At 33.5% G+C, this 17,941-nt stretch overlaps 1 protein-coding gene and 1 non-coding gene across 2 annotated transcripts; one reads left to right on the top strand and one right to left on the bottom strand.

Annotated features, from left to right (window-relative positions):
- The first annotated feature begins 7,381 nt into the window (after positions 1 to 7,381).
- Positions 7,382 to 7,489, top strand: LOC112768169 (small nucleolar RNA R71). Its single transcript, XR_003185607.1, has one exon. It is a non-coding gene; the product is annotated as a small nucleolar RNA R71 (small nucleolar RNA).
- Positions 7,490 to 11,570: 4,081 nt separating this feature from the next.
- Positions 11,571 to 16,539, bottom strand: LOC140180589 (uncharacterized). Its single transcript, XM_072221836.1, has 7 exons — positions 16,503 to 16,539; positions 16,387 to 16,419; positions 15,226 to 15,273; positions 14,599 to 14,700; positions 12,531 to 13,210; positions 12,143 to 12,230; positions 11,571 to 11,950 (listed from the first exon to the last, which is right to left on the bottom strand). Exons 1-7 carry the CDS (start codon positions 16,537 to 16,539, stop codon positions 11,571 to 11,573), a joined length of 1,368 nt encoding a protein of 455 aa, XP_072077937.1.
- Positions 16,540 to 17,941: the final 1,402 nt, after the last annotated feature.

Here is a 17,941-nt window from a genome sequence, read left to right as displayed (position 1 = left end):
TTGAAAACTTCTAAGATGGTGGGGTTCAGCCGCCTTTGAGGTTGACGAACAGGCCTTGCTCCCTCTTCTAAAAATATCCGGTACTCACAAACTTGAGGGCTGATGCCTACTATATCCGCCAAGCTCCACCTAATTGCTTTCTTGTGTCTTCCTAGCACACTAAGCAGCTGCTCCTCCTATTGAAAAGTGAGTTCCCTTGCAATGATAACTGGGATCTTCTGATTATTCTCAAGGTAAGCATACTTGAGGTGGGGTGGAAGGGGCTTCAACTCCATTTTCTGCTCATGGCTAGTCACTTGATCCTGGAGCTAGTGATGGTGGCAAGGTGTCTTCAGTTTGTTCGGAGGGCTTCCCCACACTTGCACCTTGCTCCATGTGCATCTCTTCTACTTCTTCTTGGTGAACTGCAGCTACAGTTTCATCAATGATATTGCACTAAAAGACGGAATGATCTTTCGGAGGATGCTTTATAGCTTCATCCAAATTGAAACTCACTGCTCTGCCATCTATCTCAAAGGAGTAAGTTCTTGAGAAGGCATCCAATTTGAACCTTGAAGTCTTCAGAAATGGTCTTTCAAGGAGGATGGAAGATGTTCTTCCTGAGTCATTAGGGGGCATCTCCAAAATATAAAAATCAATAGGGAATGTTAGCCCCTTAATACTCACCAGCACGTCCTCAGCAATTCCTACCATCGAGATTATGCTTTTATCTGCCAAAACAAAACGTGCTGCCGACCTTTTTAAGGGAGGGAGCCTCAAGGAATCATATACAGATAATGGCATAATACTCACACACGCGCCTAAATCACACATGCAGTCAGAAAGTTTTACACCTTCTATAGTAATAGTAACCATGCATGGACCTGGATCACTACATTTTTCCGGTATATCACCCATTAAAGCAGAAATAGAGTTACCTAGAGGAATAATTTCTAAATCCTATATTTTATCTTTATTCATGCATAAATATTTTAAAAAATTTACATATTTAGGTACATGGTGAATGGCATCAAAAAGGGGAATAGTTACCTCAACCTTTTTTAAGATATCCACCATCTTGGGGTCGAGCTCCATCTGCTTCCTGGGTTTCCTAGCAAGGTGTGGAAAGGGAATGGGAATGCTTTCTCTTGTAACTTCATCTTTTTTTGGTGCTCCATTCCCTGGTTGAGCTACTTCTTCTTCAACCATGTCTTGTACTTCCTCTTCCTCTTCAACATCCTCTACCTCAACAATATCCTCAACTTGAATGTCTTCCTTTGAGCTTGTCTCCTCATGACCCCTCTCTTGCAGTGTGGTTCCGGACCTCAAAGTGATGGCATTGATTCCACCTTTGGAGTTGGGTAAAGGTTGAGAAGGAAGTGCACTGGAGCTTGAAGGTTGATTGTTGGGGGTAGTGATGAGCGGATAATTTATACGCTTTTTGGCATTGTTTTTACATAGTTTTTAATCTGTTTTAGTTACTTTTTAGTATATTTTTATAGTTTTTATGCAAAAATTCACATTTCTGGATTCTACTATGAATTTGTGTGTTTTTCTGTAATTTCAGGTATTTTCTGGCTGAAATTGAGGGATCTGAGCAAAAGTCTGATTCAGAGGCTGAGAAAGGACTGCAGATGCTGTTGGATTCTGAACCTCCTGCACTTGAAGTGGATTTTCTAGAGCTACAGAAGCCCAATTGGCGCGCTTTTAATTGCGTTGGAAAGTAGACATCTTGGGCTTTCCAACGATTTATGATAGTCCATACGTTGGCCAAGATTTGATGGCCCAAACTGGCATTCAACACCAGCTAGAGACCCTTTTCTGGCGTAAAACACCGGAACTGGCACCAGAAATGGAGTTAAACGCCCAAACTGGCATCCAAGCTGGCATTTAACTCTAGAAAAGACCTATGCACATGTAAAGCTCAATTCTCAGCCCAAGCACACACCAAGTGGGCCCCGTAAGTGGATTTATGCACTATCTGCACTTAGTTACTTATTTTCTACACTATTCAATAGTAAAAAGTGTTATTTATACTAAACTAGTTATTAGAAATTACAGAAAATGAATAACTAAGTGCAGATGTGCAGAAATCCACTTCCGGGGCCCACTTGGTGCGTGCTTGGGCTGAGCATTGAGCTTTACACGTGCGTAGAAAATTCTTGGAGTTAAACGCCAGCTTGGGTGCCAGTTTGCGCATTTAACTCCAATTCTGGTGCCAGTTCTGGCATTTTACGCCAGAAAGTTTTAGGCCGGCTTTTAGCGCCATTTTGGGTCATCAAATCTCGGGCAAAGTATGGACTATTATATATTGCTGGAAAGCCCAAGATGTATACTTTCCAACGCAATTGAGAGCGCACCAATTAGGCTTCTGTAGCTCCAGAAAATCTACTTCGAGTGCAGGAGGGTCAGAATCCAACAACATCTGCAGTCCTTTTTCAGCCTCTGAATCAGATTTTTGCTCAGGTCCCTCAATTTCAGCCAGAAAATACCTGAAATTACAGAAAAATACACAAACTCTTAGTAAAGTCCAGAAATGTAATTTTTGCATAAAAACTAAGAAAAATATAATAAAAAGTAACTAAAACATACTAAAAACTATGTAAAAATAATGCCAAAAAGGGTATAAATTATCCGCTCATCACAACACCAAACTTAAATTGTTGCTTGTCCCCAAGCAACTAAAAACAAAATAGGATAAAAAGAAGAGAGTATACAATAAATCTCAAAAATATCAATGAAGTTTAGCTTCAATTAGATGAGCGGGACTTGTAGCCTTTTCGCTTCTGAACAGTTTTGGCATCTCATTTTATCCTTTGAAGTTCAGAATGATTGGCATCCATAAGAACTTAGAATTCAGATAGTGTTATTGATTTTCTTAGTTCAGTATGTTGATTCTTGAACACACCTACTTTATGAGTCTTGGCCGTGACCCTAAGCATTTTGTTTTCGAGTATTACCACTGGATACATAAATGCCACAGACACATAACTGGGTGAACCTTTTCAGATTGTGACTCAGCTTTGTTGGAGTCCCCAGTTAGAGGTGTCCAGAGCTCTTAAGCACACTCTTTTTGCTTTGGACCACGACTTTAACCACTCAGTCTCAAGCTTTTCACTTGACACCTTCACGCCACAAGCACATGGTTAGAGACAACTTGATTTAGCCGCTTAGGCCAGGATTTTATTCCTTTGGGCCCTCCTATCCATTAATGCTCATAGCCTTGGATCCTTTTTACCCTTGCCTTTTGGTTTAAAGGGTTATTGGCTTTTTCTGCTTGCTTTCTCTTTCTCTTTCTCTTTTTCTTTATTATTTTTTTCGCTTTTTTTCGCAAGCTTTTGTTTTTCACTGCTTTTTCTTGCTTCAAGAATCAATTTTATGATTTTTTAGATTATCAATAACATTTCTCTTTTTTCATTATTCTTTCAAGAGCCAACAATTTTAACATTCATAAACTTCACTATAAAAAATATACACTGTTCAAGCATTCATTCAGAAAACAAAAAGTATTGCCACCACATCAAAATAATTAAGCTAATTTCAAGATAAATTTTGAAATTCATGTACCTCTTGTTCTTTTGCAAATAAAAACATTTTTCATTTAAGAAAGATGAGGGATTCATAGGACATTCATAGCTTTAAGACATAAACACTAGACACTAATGATCATGTAGTAAAGACACAAACATAGACAAAACATAAAGCATAGAATTTGAAAAAATAGAAAATTAAGAACAAGAAAATTAAAGAACGGGTCCACCTTAGTGATGGCGGCTAGTTCTTCTTCTTGAAGATCTTATGGAGTGCTTGAGCTCCTCTATGTCTCTTCCTTGCCTTTGTTGTTCCTCCCTAATGGCCTTTTGGTCCTCTCTGATTTCATGGAGGATAATGGAGTGCTCTTGGTACTCTATCCTTAGTTGTCCCATGTTGGAACTCAATTCTCCTAAGGAGGTGTTGATTTGCTCCCAATAGTTTTGTGGAGGAAAGTGCATCCCTTGAGGCATCTCAGGGATTTCTTGATGAAGAATTTCCTCATGCTCTTGTTGAGGTCCATGAGTGGGCTCTCTTGTTTGCTCCATCCTTTTCTTAGTGATGGGCTTGTCTCCTTTAATGAGGATGTCTTCCTCTATGACAATTCCAGCTGAATTGCATATGTTACAAATAAGATGAGGGAAGGCTAACCTTGCCAAAGTAGAGGGCTTGTCCCCCACCTTGTAGAGTTCTAGAGGTATGATCTTATGAACTTCTACTTCCTCTCCAATCATGATACTATGTATCATGATAGCCCAGTCTATTGTAACTTCAGACCGGTTGCTAGTAGGAATGATAGAGCGTTTGATGAACTCCAACCATCCCCTAGCCACGGGTTTGAGGTCAAGCCTTCTTAATTGAACCGGCTTGCCTCTTGAGTCTCTCTTCCATTGAGCTCCTTCCATACAGATGTCCATGAGGACTTGGTCCAACCTTTAATCAAAGTTGACCCTTCTAGTAAAAGGATGAGGATCTCCTCTCATCATTGGCAAGTTAAATGCCAACCTCACATTTTTCGGACTGAAATCCAAGTAATTCCCTCGAACCATTGTGAGCCAATTCTTTGGGTTCGGGTTCATACTTTGATCATGGTTCTTAGTGATCCATGCATTGGCATAGAACTCTTCAACCATTAAGATTTCGACTTATTGGATTGGGTTGGTGAAAGCTTCCCAACCTCTTCTTTGAATCTCACGTTGGATCTCCGGATATTCACTCTTTTTGAGCATGAAGGGGACCTCAGGGATCACCTTTTTCTTGGCCATAACTTTATAGAAGTGGTCTTGATAGACCTTTGAGATGAATCTCTCCATCTCTCATGACTCGAAGGTGGAAGCAATTGCCTTCCCTTTCCTCTTTCTAGAGATTTCTCCGGTCTTAGGTGCCATTGATGGTTATGGAAAAATAAAAAAGCAGAGCTTTTTCCACACCAAGCTTAGAAGTTTTGCTCGTCCTCGAGCAAAAGAAGAAAGAAAGGAGTAGAAGAAGAAGAAATGGAGGAGATGGAGGGGAGTAGTGGTTTCAACCAAGGGGGTTAGTAGTGTGTATGATGTGTGAAATTGAAGGTGGTGGGGAGGGGTATTTATAGGGTAAGAGAGAGAGGGAATTCGGTTATGAAGGGGTGGATTTGGGAGGGAAATGGTTTGAATTTGAATGGTGAGGTAGGTGGGGATCCTGTGGGGTCCACAGATCCTGAGGTGTCAAGGAATTCTGCTCCCTACACCTTTTTGGCGTTCAAATGCCCTCAGTGTGTCAATTCTGGCATTTAATGCCAGCTCTGCTACCTTTCCTGGCGTTAAACGCCAGTCTGCTGCCCCTTTCTGGCGTTTAACGCCAGCCAGATACCCTTTTTTGGCGTTAAACGCCAGTCTGTCTGCCAATTCTGGCGTTTAATGCCAGCCAGACACCAGACACCCTTTTCTGGTGTTAAACGCCCAGAGTGCTGCCCATTCTGGCGTTTAATGCCCAGAATGCTGCCAGACTGGCGTTAAACACCCATTCTGCTATCCTTACTGGCGTTTAAACGCCAGTAAGCTTGTCCTTCAGGGTGTGTTGTTTTTAATGCTGTTTTTGATTTTGCTTTAATTCTGCAGCTGTTTTTATGACTTCACATGATCATCAACCTAAAGAAAACATAAAATTACAATGGAATATAAATAAATGTAATTAAATAACATTGGGTTGCCTCCCAATAAGCGCTTCTTTAATGTCAATAGCTTGACAGTGAGCTCTTAGAGAGCTTCACAGAGACTTAGAACTTGATGATGGCCTCCCAACACCAAACTTAGAAGTTGAGTGTGGGGGCTCTATTTGACTCTATATTGAGAGAAGCTTTTCATGCTTTTTCTCCATGGTTACAGAAAAAGATCCTTGAGCCTTAAACACAAGGTAGACCTCATTCAATTGAAGCACTAACTCTCCTCTGTCCACATCAATCACAGCTCTTGCTATGGCTAGGAAGGGTCTTCCAAGAATGATGGATTCATCTTCATCCTTCCCAGTGTCTAGGATTATAAAATCAGCAGGGATGTAAAAGCCTTCAACCTTCACTAAGGCATCCTCTACTAGTCCATAAGCCTGTTTCATTGATTTGTCTGCCATCTCTAGTGAGATTCTTGTAGCTTGTACCTCAAAGATCCCTAGTTTCTCTATTACAGAGAGTGGCATGAGGTTTATTCCTGACCCCAGGTCACAAAGAGCCTTCTTAAAGGTCATGGTGCCTATGATACAGGGTATTAAGAATTTTTCGGGATCCGGTTTCTTCTGAGGTAATTTCTGTTGAACCAAAGCATTCAGTTCATTGATGAGCAATGGAGGTTCATCCTCCCAAGTCTCATTACCAAATAACTTGGCATTCAGCTTCATGATTGCTCCTAGGTACTGAGCAACTTGCTCTTCAACAATATCTTCATCCTCTTCAGAGGAAGAGTACACATCAGAGCTCATGAATGGCAACAGTAAATTCAGTGGAATCTCTATGGTCTCTATCTGAGTCTCAGATTCTTTTGGTTCCTCAATGGGGAACTCCTTAGTGGTCAGTGGATGTCCATTGAGGTCTTCCTCACTGGAAATCACTGCCTTTTGACTCTCTCCAGGTTCGGCCATATTGGGTATATTGATGGCCTTGCACTCTCTTTTTGGATTCTCTTCTGTATTGCTTGGGAGAGTACTAGGAGGAGTTTCAATCACTCTTTTACTCAGTTGACCCACTTGTGCCTCCAAATTTCTAACGGAGGACCTTGTTTCAGTCATAAAACTGAGAGTGGTCTTAGATTGATCAGAGACTATGGTTGCTAAGTCAGAGAGGCTCTGCTTAGAATTCTGTCTGTTGCTCAGAAGATTATGGAAAAGGCTTGCTATTGCCAAACCTATTTCTCCCACCATTATTATTATTGAAGCCTTGATTAGGCTTCTACTGATCCTTCCATGAAAAATTAGGATGATTTCTCCATGAAGGAGTATAGGTGTTTCCATATGATTTTCCCATGTAATTCACCTCTTCCATTGCAGGATTCTGAGGGTCATAAGCTTTTTCTTCTGAGGAAGCTTCTTTAGTGCTGCCGGATGCAGCTTGCATTCTAGTCAGATTCTGAGAAATCATATTGACTTGCTGAGTCAATATTTTATTCTGAGCCAATATTGCATTCAGAGTATTAATCTCAAGAACTCCTTTCTTCTGAATCATCCCATTATTCACAGGATTTCTTTCAGAAGTATACATGAATTGGTTATTTACAACCATTTCAATGAGTTCCTGGGCTTCTACATGCATCTTCTTCAGATGAAGAAATCCACCAGCAAAGTGGTCCAATGACATCTTGGACAATTCAGACAGACCATCATAGAATATACATAAGATGCTCCATTCTGAAAGCATGTCAGAAGGACACCTTCTGATCAATTACTTATATCTTTCCCAAGCTTCATAGAGGGATTCATCTTCCTTCTGTCTGAAGGTTTGGACTTCCACTCTAAGCTTGCTCAACTTTTGAGGTTGAAAGAATTTGGCCAAGAAAGCATTGACCAACTTTTCCCAAGAGTTCAGGCTTTCTTTAGGTTGTGAGTCCGACCATATCCTAGCTCTGTCTCTTACAGCAAAAGGAAAAAGCATGAGTCTGTAGACCTCAGGATTAACCCCATTGGTCTTAACAATGTCACAGATTTGCAAGAATTCAGCTAAGAATTGATGAGGATCTTCTAATGGAAGTCCATGAAACTTGCAATTCTACTGCATTAGAGAAACTAATTGAGGCTTAAGCTCAAAGTTGTTTGCTCCAATTGCAGGAATTGAGATGCTTCTTCCATAGAAGTTAGAAGTTGGTGCAGTAAAGTCACCAAGCATCTTCCTTGTATCTCCACCATTGTTATTGTTTTTGGCTGCCATCTCTACTTCTTTTTTGAAAATTTCTGTAAGGTCCTCTCCATAGTGTTGTGCTTTAGCTTCTCTTAGCTTCCTCTTCAGAGTCCTTTCAGGTTCAGGATCAACTTCAACAAGAATGTTCTTATCCTTGTTCCTGCTCATATGAAAAAGAAGAAGAATCCTTTATGTCACAGTATAGAGATTCCTTTATGTGAGTATAAGAATAGAAGAATAGAAGAATGAGGTACAAGAAGAAATTCGAACACAGAGAGGGAGAGAGGGTTCGAATTATTAATTAAAAGAAAAGAAAAATATTTATGTTTTTATTTTGATTATAAGTTAGAATTCAAAATTATTAAAAGAATTAAAATAAAATTAAAATTTAAAATAATTAGTTAATTAAAAAGAAATTTGAAAAAGTGGTTAGTTAATTTTTGAAATTAATGAGAGAGAAAAGTAGTTAGGTGGTTTTAAAAAAGATAAGAAATAGTAAACTTTTAAAAATTAAAACAAACAAGTCAAGTGGTTAATTGAAAAAGATTTGAAAATAAATTTTGAAAAGATAAGAAGTTAGAAAAAGATTTTGAAATTAAGGTTTGAAAAAGATATGATTGAAATCTATTTTGAAAAATATTTGAAAAAGAAATTTAAAAGGATTTGATTTTGAAAATTAAAGTTGGTGACTTGACTAACAAGAAACTAAAAGATATGATTCTAGAATTTAAAGATTGAACCTTTCTTAACAGGTAAGTAACAAACTTGAAATTTTTTAATCAAAACATTAAATGTTAGCAATAATTTCGAAAATTATGAAATAAAATTAAGAAAAAGATTTTAAAAAATTTATTTTGAAGAATTTTTGAAAAACATGAAAGAAAAATGAAAAAGATTTAATTTTTGAAAAAGATTTGAAAAGATAGAGTTTTTAAATTGAAATGTTGACTTGACTAACAAGAAACAACTAAATTTTAAAAGTTTTGACCAAGTCAACTCAAAATTTCAAAAATTATGAGTAAAATAAGGGAAAGATATTATTTTTGATTTTTTAAATTAATGAAGAAATATTATTTTGTTGGTTTTCTCTCTCTTCATTAAACAACAAAAATGAAACACAACATAAAAATTAAGATCAAAACAATAAATGCATGCAAGAACACTTTGAATGTCAAGATGAACACCAAGAACACTTTGAAGATCATGATGAACATCAAGAACATATTTTTGAAAATTTTTAAGAAAAGAAAGACATGCAAGACACCAAACTTAAAAATTTTTAATGTTTAGACACTATGAATTCAAAAATGCATATGAAAAATAACAAAAAACACAAAACAAGAAAAACTAAAGATCAAACAAGGAAAATCATCAAGAACAACTTGAAGATCAAAGAAGAACATAATGCATGAGTTTTCGAAAATTAAAGAAAAATTAAAACATGCAATTGACACCAAACTTAAAATTTGACATAAGACTCAAACAAGAAACACAAAATTTTTGGTTTTTATGGTTTTATTAATTTTTTGTTGTATTTTTCGAAAATTATTTTGGAAAAAGAGAAATAAGAAATTCAAAATTTTTAATAAGAATTCCAGGATTCGTGCAATGTTAGTCTAAAGCTCCGGTCCAAAAGAATTAGACATGGCCAAATGGCCAGCCAAGCTTTAGCATACAAATACAGACATGTCCTTTCTACAATGGAAAGTGGAAACCTCGGTCCAAAAGATTAGACATGACTTCACAGCTAGCCAGGCTTCAACATATCTCAAGAAACTCTAGAATTCATTCTTAAAAATTCTGAAGAACAAATTTTTTTGTTTTTTGTTTTTTGTTTTTTTGGTTTTTTCGAAAATAAAAATAAAAAGCTTAAAAATAAAATAAAATTACCCAATCTAAGCAACAAGATGAACTGTCAGTTGTCCAAACTCGAACAATCTCCGGCAACGGCGCCAAAAACTTGGTGCACGAAATTATGATTCACACTTTTCACAACTCCGCACAACTAACCAGCAAGTGCACTGGGTCGTCCAAGTAATACCTTACGTGAGTAAAGGTCGATCCCACGGAGATTGTCGGCTTGAAGCAAGCTATGGTCATCTTGTAAATCTCAGTCAGGCGGATTCAAATGGTTATGAGGTTTTGATAATTAAAAGATAAATAAAACATAAAATAAGATAAAGATACTTAAGTAATTCATTGGTGGGAATTTCAGATAAGCATTTGGAGATGCTTTGTTGCTTCTAAACCTCTGCTTCCTATTGTCTTCTTCCAACCATGCGTGCTCCCTTCCATGGCAAGCTATATGATCCTCTCGGATAAAAAATACCAGGTACAATCTCTACACGGCTAATCAACTGTCGGATTTCTCGTCTCGGATGAAAAATACCAAGTACAGCTACCGCACGGCTAATCATTTGTCGGTTCCTGCTAGCGTCGGAATAGGACCCTTGTCCTTTTGCACAATGTCACTGCGCCCAACATTCGCAAGTTTGAAGCTCGTCACAGTCATCCCTTCCCAGATCCTACTCGGAATACCACAGACAAGGTTTAGACTTTCTGGATCTCAGGAATGACTGCCAATTGGTTCTAGCCTCTACCATGAAGATACTAATCTCACAGACTCAGTCCGTGTATTAGAGACCCAAGAGATACGCACTCAAGCTATCGCCCAATGACTACGTTGAGCTCAGATAGAACGGGAGTAGTTGTCAGGCACGCGTTCATAGGTTTGAGAATAATGATGAGTGTCACGGATCATCATATTCTCCATATTAAAGTACGAGTGAGTATCTTAAAATGGAATCAAGCGTGATTAAATAGAGAACAGTAGTAATTGCATTAATTCATGAAGAACAGCAGAGCTCCACACCTTAATCTATGGGGTGTAGAAACTCCACCGTAGAAAATACATAAGTGAAAATAGTCTAGGCATGGCCGTGTGGCCAGCCTCCAAACATGAACAATAGATGATAAAGTCTGTAAAAGATGTTCCAAAGATACGAATACAATAGTAAAAAGTGCTATTTATACTAAACTAGTTACTAGGGATAACAGAAAATGAATAACTAAGTGCAAATAGTGCAGAAATCCACTTCCGGGGTCCACTTGGTGTGTGCTTGGGCTGAGCATTGAGCTTTACACGTGTATAGGCCATTCTTGGAGTTAAACGCCAGCTTGGGTGCCAGTTTGGGTGTTTAACTCCAATTCTGGTGCCAGTTCTGGCGTTTTACGCCAGAAAGTTTTAGGCTGGCTTTTAGTGCCAGTTTGGGCCATCAAATCTCGGGAAAAGTATGGACTATTATGTATTTCTGGAAAGCCCAAGATGTCTACTTTTCAATACAATTGAGATCTTTCCAATTGGGCTTCTATAACTCCATAAAATCCACTTCGAGTGCAGGAGGGTCAGAATCCAATAACATCTGCAGTCCTTTTTCAGCCTCTGAATCAGATTTTTGCTCAGGTCCCTCAATTTCAGCCAGAAAATACCTGAAATTATAGAAAAATATACAAACTCATAGTAAAGTCCAGAAATATGATTTTTGCATAAAAACTAAGAAAAATATAATAAAAAGTAACTAAAATATACTAAAAACTATGTAAAAATAATGTAAAAAAGGGTATAAATTATCCGCTCATCAATTGCCTCATGTAAGTGTGGTTCTGTTTCTTTACATGGTATTTCCGCTCAGACCAAACTATCATATTAGTCAAGATCACTCAACTTGTCATTGTTTTCTAAGATTAGCAACATATGTACGTGTGACAATCCTCTTTTTTGAAACTCGGTGACATAAATATAACTTTTCACCTTTTTCAATACACCTTTGGTAATATCATCCTGATTTAATTGTTCGAACTTGGCTCTGAAAATCCTAGTTGTTAAATCCAGACGATCATGTGGAGTTTGAGTAGGACTGAGTTTCGAAGCTTTTTCTGACCATGATGGATTGCATGTCATAGTTAGAAAAATATCTGGTTTGCCTTCTTTAAGAACAATAGCCATTCCATCCTCGTACCATTGAGTCATGTCTCGACGACTGCTCACGAACGACGATGGTAATATTGTTCTTCTGCCAACATTTTCTAAAACCAATTTTAGAGAAAAGTATTATTAGTTTTAAAGTTTAAATTCAAGAACACGTAATGATCAATCATGTGGCCATTAAATTGAATAATTACCAGTATTGTTCTCTCATGTGTGCAAAGCATCTTGTAAGCCTTGATACAGTTCAGCTCAAAGTTCCTTTTGTCTTTGTCGAATCCATCTTAACTTGCCTGTTTCCATTTTCACATAGTTGTCAACATCATATTGTTGAAGAAGTCGCCCCACTTGCAAAACTGTTGAGTGATCATCGGGGCGGATCTATGAATATTGAGGATTATAGAAAATTGTTAGAAATTGTGAAATGATGTATTAGTACAAACTATCATCTACGAAAGTCTATAAATGATATAGCAAATATAGAAGTTTGTACATGGAGCATATACCTATAATATGTCCGGCATGATACTTTGTTTCCACGTTGAGTTCGAGTATTTATATCCCATCCATGGGTTCCAAATGGAAAAAGAAGAGGATACTGTAGTGGATCGTAATAGCCAACTCCTGAATCCTTCAGAGGCTACCAGTATGAGTTTGAACCTTGATATCTCGTCCGCGCACCATTGTTTCAATGTCATCACCGACTATTATGGCTGCTACTTGTGAAGCAGTTGGGAGACTGTATTGTGGTTGATTAGCAGGTCGCTCTCTAATCACCAAACTACACTCTTGCACATCTAGTCGTTGTGCAAGCTGGCGGAATACATGTATAAAAGAATTATATCGGTGCAACAATTGTTGCAGCTTCAAAACCAAACTTTCATGCAGTTGTGTGTTGTCTAGCATCCTAATTTGTAACTCATGCGCAGTATCGTATATATACAATTGCAAAAAGCGTGGGTGCGCCCCTTGATCCGGATGAAATCTTCCTATACTATGGTACATTGATCCTTGAGCACGGAATGTATATATACCATGACTTGATGTAGCTAATTGTTCGTCTATGTGTACACCGCACGAAGTGAATGAAAAAACATAATTGTAACCATGAATGTGTTTCCTGAAATGGTTTCCTTCTACAGAAGGGTCTAAGAAGATTTCAAGTAATTCTTGAGGAGCATTTACTTTGGGCAAAGATACTTTTCCTCCATTGCAACACATGTCAAATGTTTCATGGTGAAACAGATGTGCATTACAGTGTGTACATGTCTTTGTAGTAGGTAGTGTAGTTTGAAGCACTGTTGTATTCTCTTGAAAATTTCGAGCACAATTGTGGAATGTTCGAACATGGTGTCTAATTTCTGCACTCGCATAGGAATATTAAAATATTATGTTATATATTTCTTTTCCTACATGTGCCAATAATTGTATGGTTAGGTACTCGGGTAGAATTCATTAATTATTTCATATTATTTTAGATAGTGAAATCAAGAGTGAACAAAGAATATGTATACAACTTCTCAATTGAGGTTTGTTTTTTGAAAAATAAACGTAATTTTTAAAGATGTAGTGTCTTTTTCTAGATTTTTTTGTTGCCAAAACTCATATAGGATTGTGAAAGTTTGAAGTTCTAGGTAATATATGAGGTTAAATATATATTTAATAGAACAAATTTTTATTTTGAGTTATACTGAAATATACAAAGAATATTTTTAAAATGATATAATTCTATTGTGTTTTTATTTGCTATTCAATTTTATGAATATTTTGAATGTCGCCCAATAAGTTGTAATAATTTTAATTATATTTTTTAAAATTATTATGATAAATTCACGATACAATAAAAATTGCATAAATATTTTTTATGGTTAACATGCGTGGTGTACTTTTATTTTGTTATTTTTGTTGGTGTTTATGTTAATAATATTTCCTACATTATTAAATTTTAATTTGATAATCTTTTTATCATTAAGGGTTTATTCCCTAGTTAATGTTAAAATTTATTTTTCATCACTAAATGATATTATGTGTCTTATAGTTTTTGCTATTGGATAATAATTGTAGTAGCATTTTTTTAGTTAGTACTTAAATTAGTGATTCATTCAAAAATTTTTCTTATAACTCATAAGAATGTATACACCGTTATCTATGTTTTTAATTTGAGGTCTACATTATTTAGTTACCTATTGACTTGTAACTTTTAATATAATATTTAGTTTTTTTATTTTAAGAAATTAGAACACATTATGCCATTAGTAAATTTCACTATTTATTAACTTCTTAATTTGTTAATGACCTTATAATAAAAAGGACCCATATAATTTGTTATTTTTGTGTTTAAATTATATTTTTTTTTTTGTTCAGTTTTTCTCCTTAATTTTAAAGGATATATGTTGTTACGAAAATTTTATTATAAAATTATTCTTATTATTATTAGTTTCATGAATGTATCACCTATTTTAATGTTTTATTTGTTAAGTATTTATTTTAAAATTTTTTATTAAATTCAGAATTTTGTTTACAATACATAGTAAGCATAATTTAAAGAGAAATACAGATAATAAACATAATAAAAACTCATTTGTTATTATGATAACTAATAAGCATAATAATACAATAAGTTTAACTAAACACATTTTTTATAGTAATGTATATTAATAAAACTTTATATTTATTCAATATAATAAATGTTTTAAATGATTATTATACAACGATGATAAAATATTAGAAATATAAATAGAGTACTCACCATTTATATTTGCATGGCTTGTAGTATTGTTTATAGTTGGTTCATAAAAAGCAATTGGTTGAGGAATTGAATTAGTAGTAGCAATGGTGTCTCGACGTATACCTATATTTAAAAAAAATACAAATTTTATATGTTATATACTTTTTTGAAAAAATAAAAGATTAGCGCTTAGCAATAAAATAAAGCGTGTTAATTAAGTTGGTTAATTTTGTTAATATTCTACGTTAAGAAGATTTAATGTGCAGACAAAATAACTTATATCGATGTGTTTACATATTTAAAGCATATAAAGATACTAATCAAGGGATCTATTACTTGGACCAGCTCCGTTACCATGTATTTTCGTACCTATATTTTTAAAGAGCAATATAGAAAATAAGCATAAGTTAAACTAATAAGAGAAGAATTAGTTATCATAATATTAGTTAACTTTGATTGCGTGAAACAAAATATCGGTAACTTTTAATTATTTTAAAATTAATAAAAAATTAGTGCTTAGCAATAAAATAAAGCGTGTTAATTAAGTTGGTTAATTTTGTTAATATTATACGTTAAGAAGATTTAATGTGCAGACAAAATAACTTATATCGATGTGTTTATATATTTAAAGCATATAAAGATACTAACCAGGGGATCTATTACTTGGACCAACTCCGTTACCATGTATTTCCGTACCTATATTTTTAAAGAGCAATATGAAAAATAAGCATAAATTAAACTCATAAGAGAAGAATTAGTTATCATAATATTAGTTAACTTTGATTGCGTGAAACAAAATATCGGTAACTTTAATTATTTTAAAATTGATCTATATTTCTTTATTATAATACAAATAATTTTTTCTATGCTTCTATTATATTTTTTTATAGTATTTTTTTAAAGGTTTGAATTTCGTCCGTTAATGTTTGAGATATTTTAATTTATTTTTTTAATTTGTTACCATAAATTGATGATATAATGAGTATTTCATCAATTAAGATAATTAAGAGTATAAAAATATGTTTTAAAAAAATTATTTGTTATACTGTAATGTATTCTTATTTTTTTGTGTTTATGTTGATAATAAAAGGAATTAAGCTTTATAATAAAAAGAATTAATCTTTATTTATGCCGTGTTTTTTTAATTATAGGGAGATAAAAAATAATAACTCTTGTAATTTTTTTAACCGTCATATTTGTATGTAAGTGAGATATATTCTAATTTTATTTTTAATTTTTTAAAAATATATATCATTACCAAAGTTCTAAAATATGAGAACATAAAGAATTTTTAAAAAATTAAATTAAAGTGTTGTTAAAAAATTTAATGTTACATTGATTTATTACTTTAATATATAAATTTTATTTTTGATTATAAAATCATTATGATAAACTTTAATATAAGAGTATTTTTTGTCGTTAGTCTTACATGACATTGTTTTTTTATTTTTTTAATATAAATATAAATATATAAATATTATATATCACGTTATATATTATATTGTAGAATGAAAATAAAATATTAAAAAATATTATTATTATTATTTTGACCATTAATTTTTTTTTAAATTATCTTTATCGATAAATGATGTCTGAAAAAGTTGGATACCAAATTTTTAATGTTAATTTTATAATTTCATATATGATTGATATATTGTTTGATTAAGAAAGACACTGTAGTGTATGTATAATTATAATTTCGTGATATATATAAAACAAATCATGTATAGTAATATTAATTTGATTAATTTTGTTACAAAATATCAATGATAGAATAGCAACCAATTATGTTATTTTGATTTCTATTACTTGTGGCAATTCTATTGTCATGCGCTTCCATTCCTGTATTTTTTAAAAGTAAAATATAATTATTAAGAACTAGTTCAATTCATAACAAAGAAATTTAAATTTAGTTATCGTGTTACCTGTAACAAATTGATGATAGGTGGTAGCTCTGGCCATTTGTCTAATTGTGGTCAATCTGGATACCCCTATGTTTGTAGTTAATCGGGTACCTCCACCCGTGTTTGGTTACTCCTATGATAGGTGTTGTTGTCTTTGTTCTTCGTTCATGTTCTGTCTTCTTCGCCTAGCATAATCTGTCCAAGTGGGTCAACGTTGACGTGACGGTTGATTTCGTGAAGTTTTCATTTCTATTTGTCAGAAAGAAAGCAATAATATGAAGAGAAGAAAAATATTTGCGAGACCAAGATTGAAAGGAAAAGAGTAATTTAATTCTCTTCAAGGTTAAGTATGACTAAATGTGGAATAGTTTTTGATTGAAAGTGAGTGTGTAAGTTTTTAAATTGAGTATGTAGTACTAGCAGGTTTTTTCCATTTTAAAATATTCCATGGGTTGATAGTGAATCAATTTGATACTTTGTTGTGGGAAAAATTCTTTTTTTGATAAAAAAAATAAAAAATATAGAGGGCATAGTAACAGGTTGTTATATTAAATCCAGTGTTTAACAGAAAAATAAATAGGGGTAAAATAATAAAAAAAATTGGATACCAAATTTTCTTATTCTCATTATACATTGGTATAGTTCATTATATATTGGTATAGTCCATTATATATTGGTATAGATTTGATTAATGGGTACACTTTTATATGTAATTTTTTAAAAAAAAACATAAATATTAGACATAAAAAATATGAAAATCATTTATTGTAGATTTAATTATTTCCATCATTTTAGTTAATAATAATAATGATTTATTTTTCTTTATAATTTAAATACTAATATACTATTATCCCATTGAAATAACTATTAATAAAATAATTATATTTTATATACTATCAGTTATTGTACTATAATGATATATAAATCACTTATATACTATTGTATTATGGGCTATTATGTATGAAAAATACTAATAAAAAAAATAAATAATTAATATTTTGTTGACGTAATTTTATTTATATCATTATTATCATTATAGTATAACGTTATTTATATTAATTATTTATAGTTTAATAAAATTTAAAAAATATTATAAAAAATTAAAGATAAAAATATAACTAATAAATTTAATTTTAAAATATCATGTATCGTGAGTATGTAGTGTCAGTTTTTTTTATTAGGAGTGGTTCAATTTTTAAATTCTGTCATGGGTAAATCTATTTTTTAATAAAAAAAAAGCAAAAGAGGAAGAAAGAATTGGATACTAAACTTGTGTATTCCCATTATATATTGGTATAGATATAGTATAACGTTATTTATATTTTAATAAATTTTAAAAAATATCATAAAAAATTAAAGATAAAAATATAACTAATAAATTTAATTTCAAAATATTATGTATCGTGAGTACGTAGTGTCAGTTTTCTTTATTAAAAATGGTTCAATTTTTAAATTCTGTC

Source organism: Arachis hypogaea, chromosome 17 (genome assembly GCF_003086295.3).
Source record: "Arachis hypogaea cultivar Tifrunner chromosome 17, arahy.Tifrunner.gnm2.J5K5, whole genome shotgun sequence".
NCBI lineage: Eukaryota > Viridiplantae > Streptophyta > Magnoliopsida > Fabales > Fabaceae > Arachis > Arachis hypogaea.
Note: the sequence above shows the minus strand (reverse complement) of the source record. Positions and strands in the feature narration are given on the sequence as shown.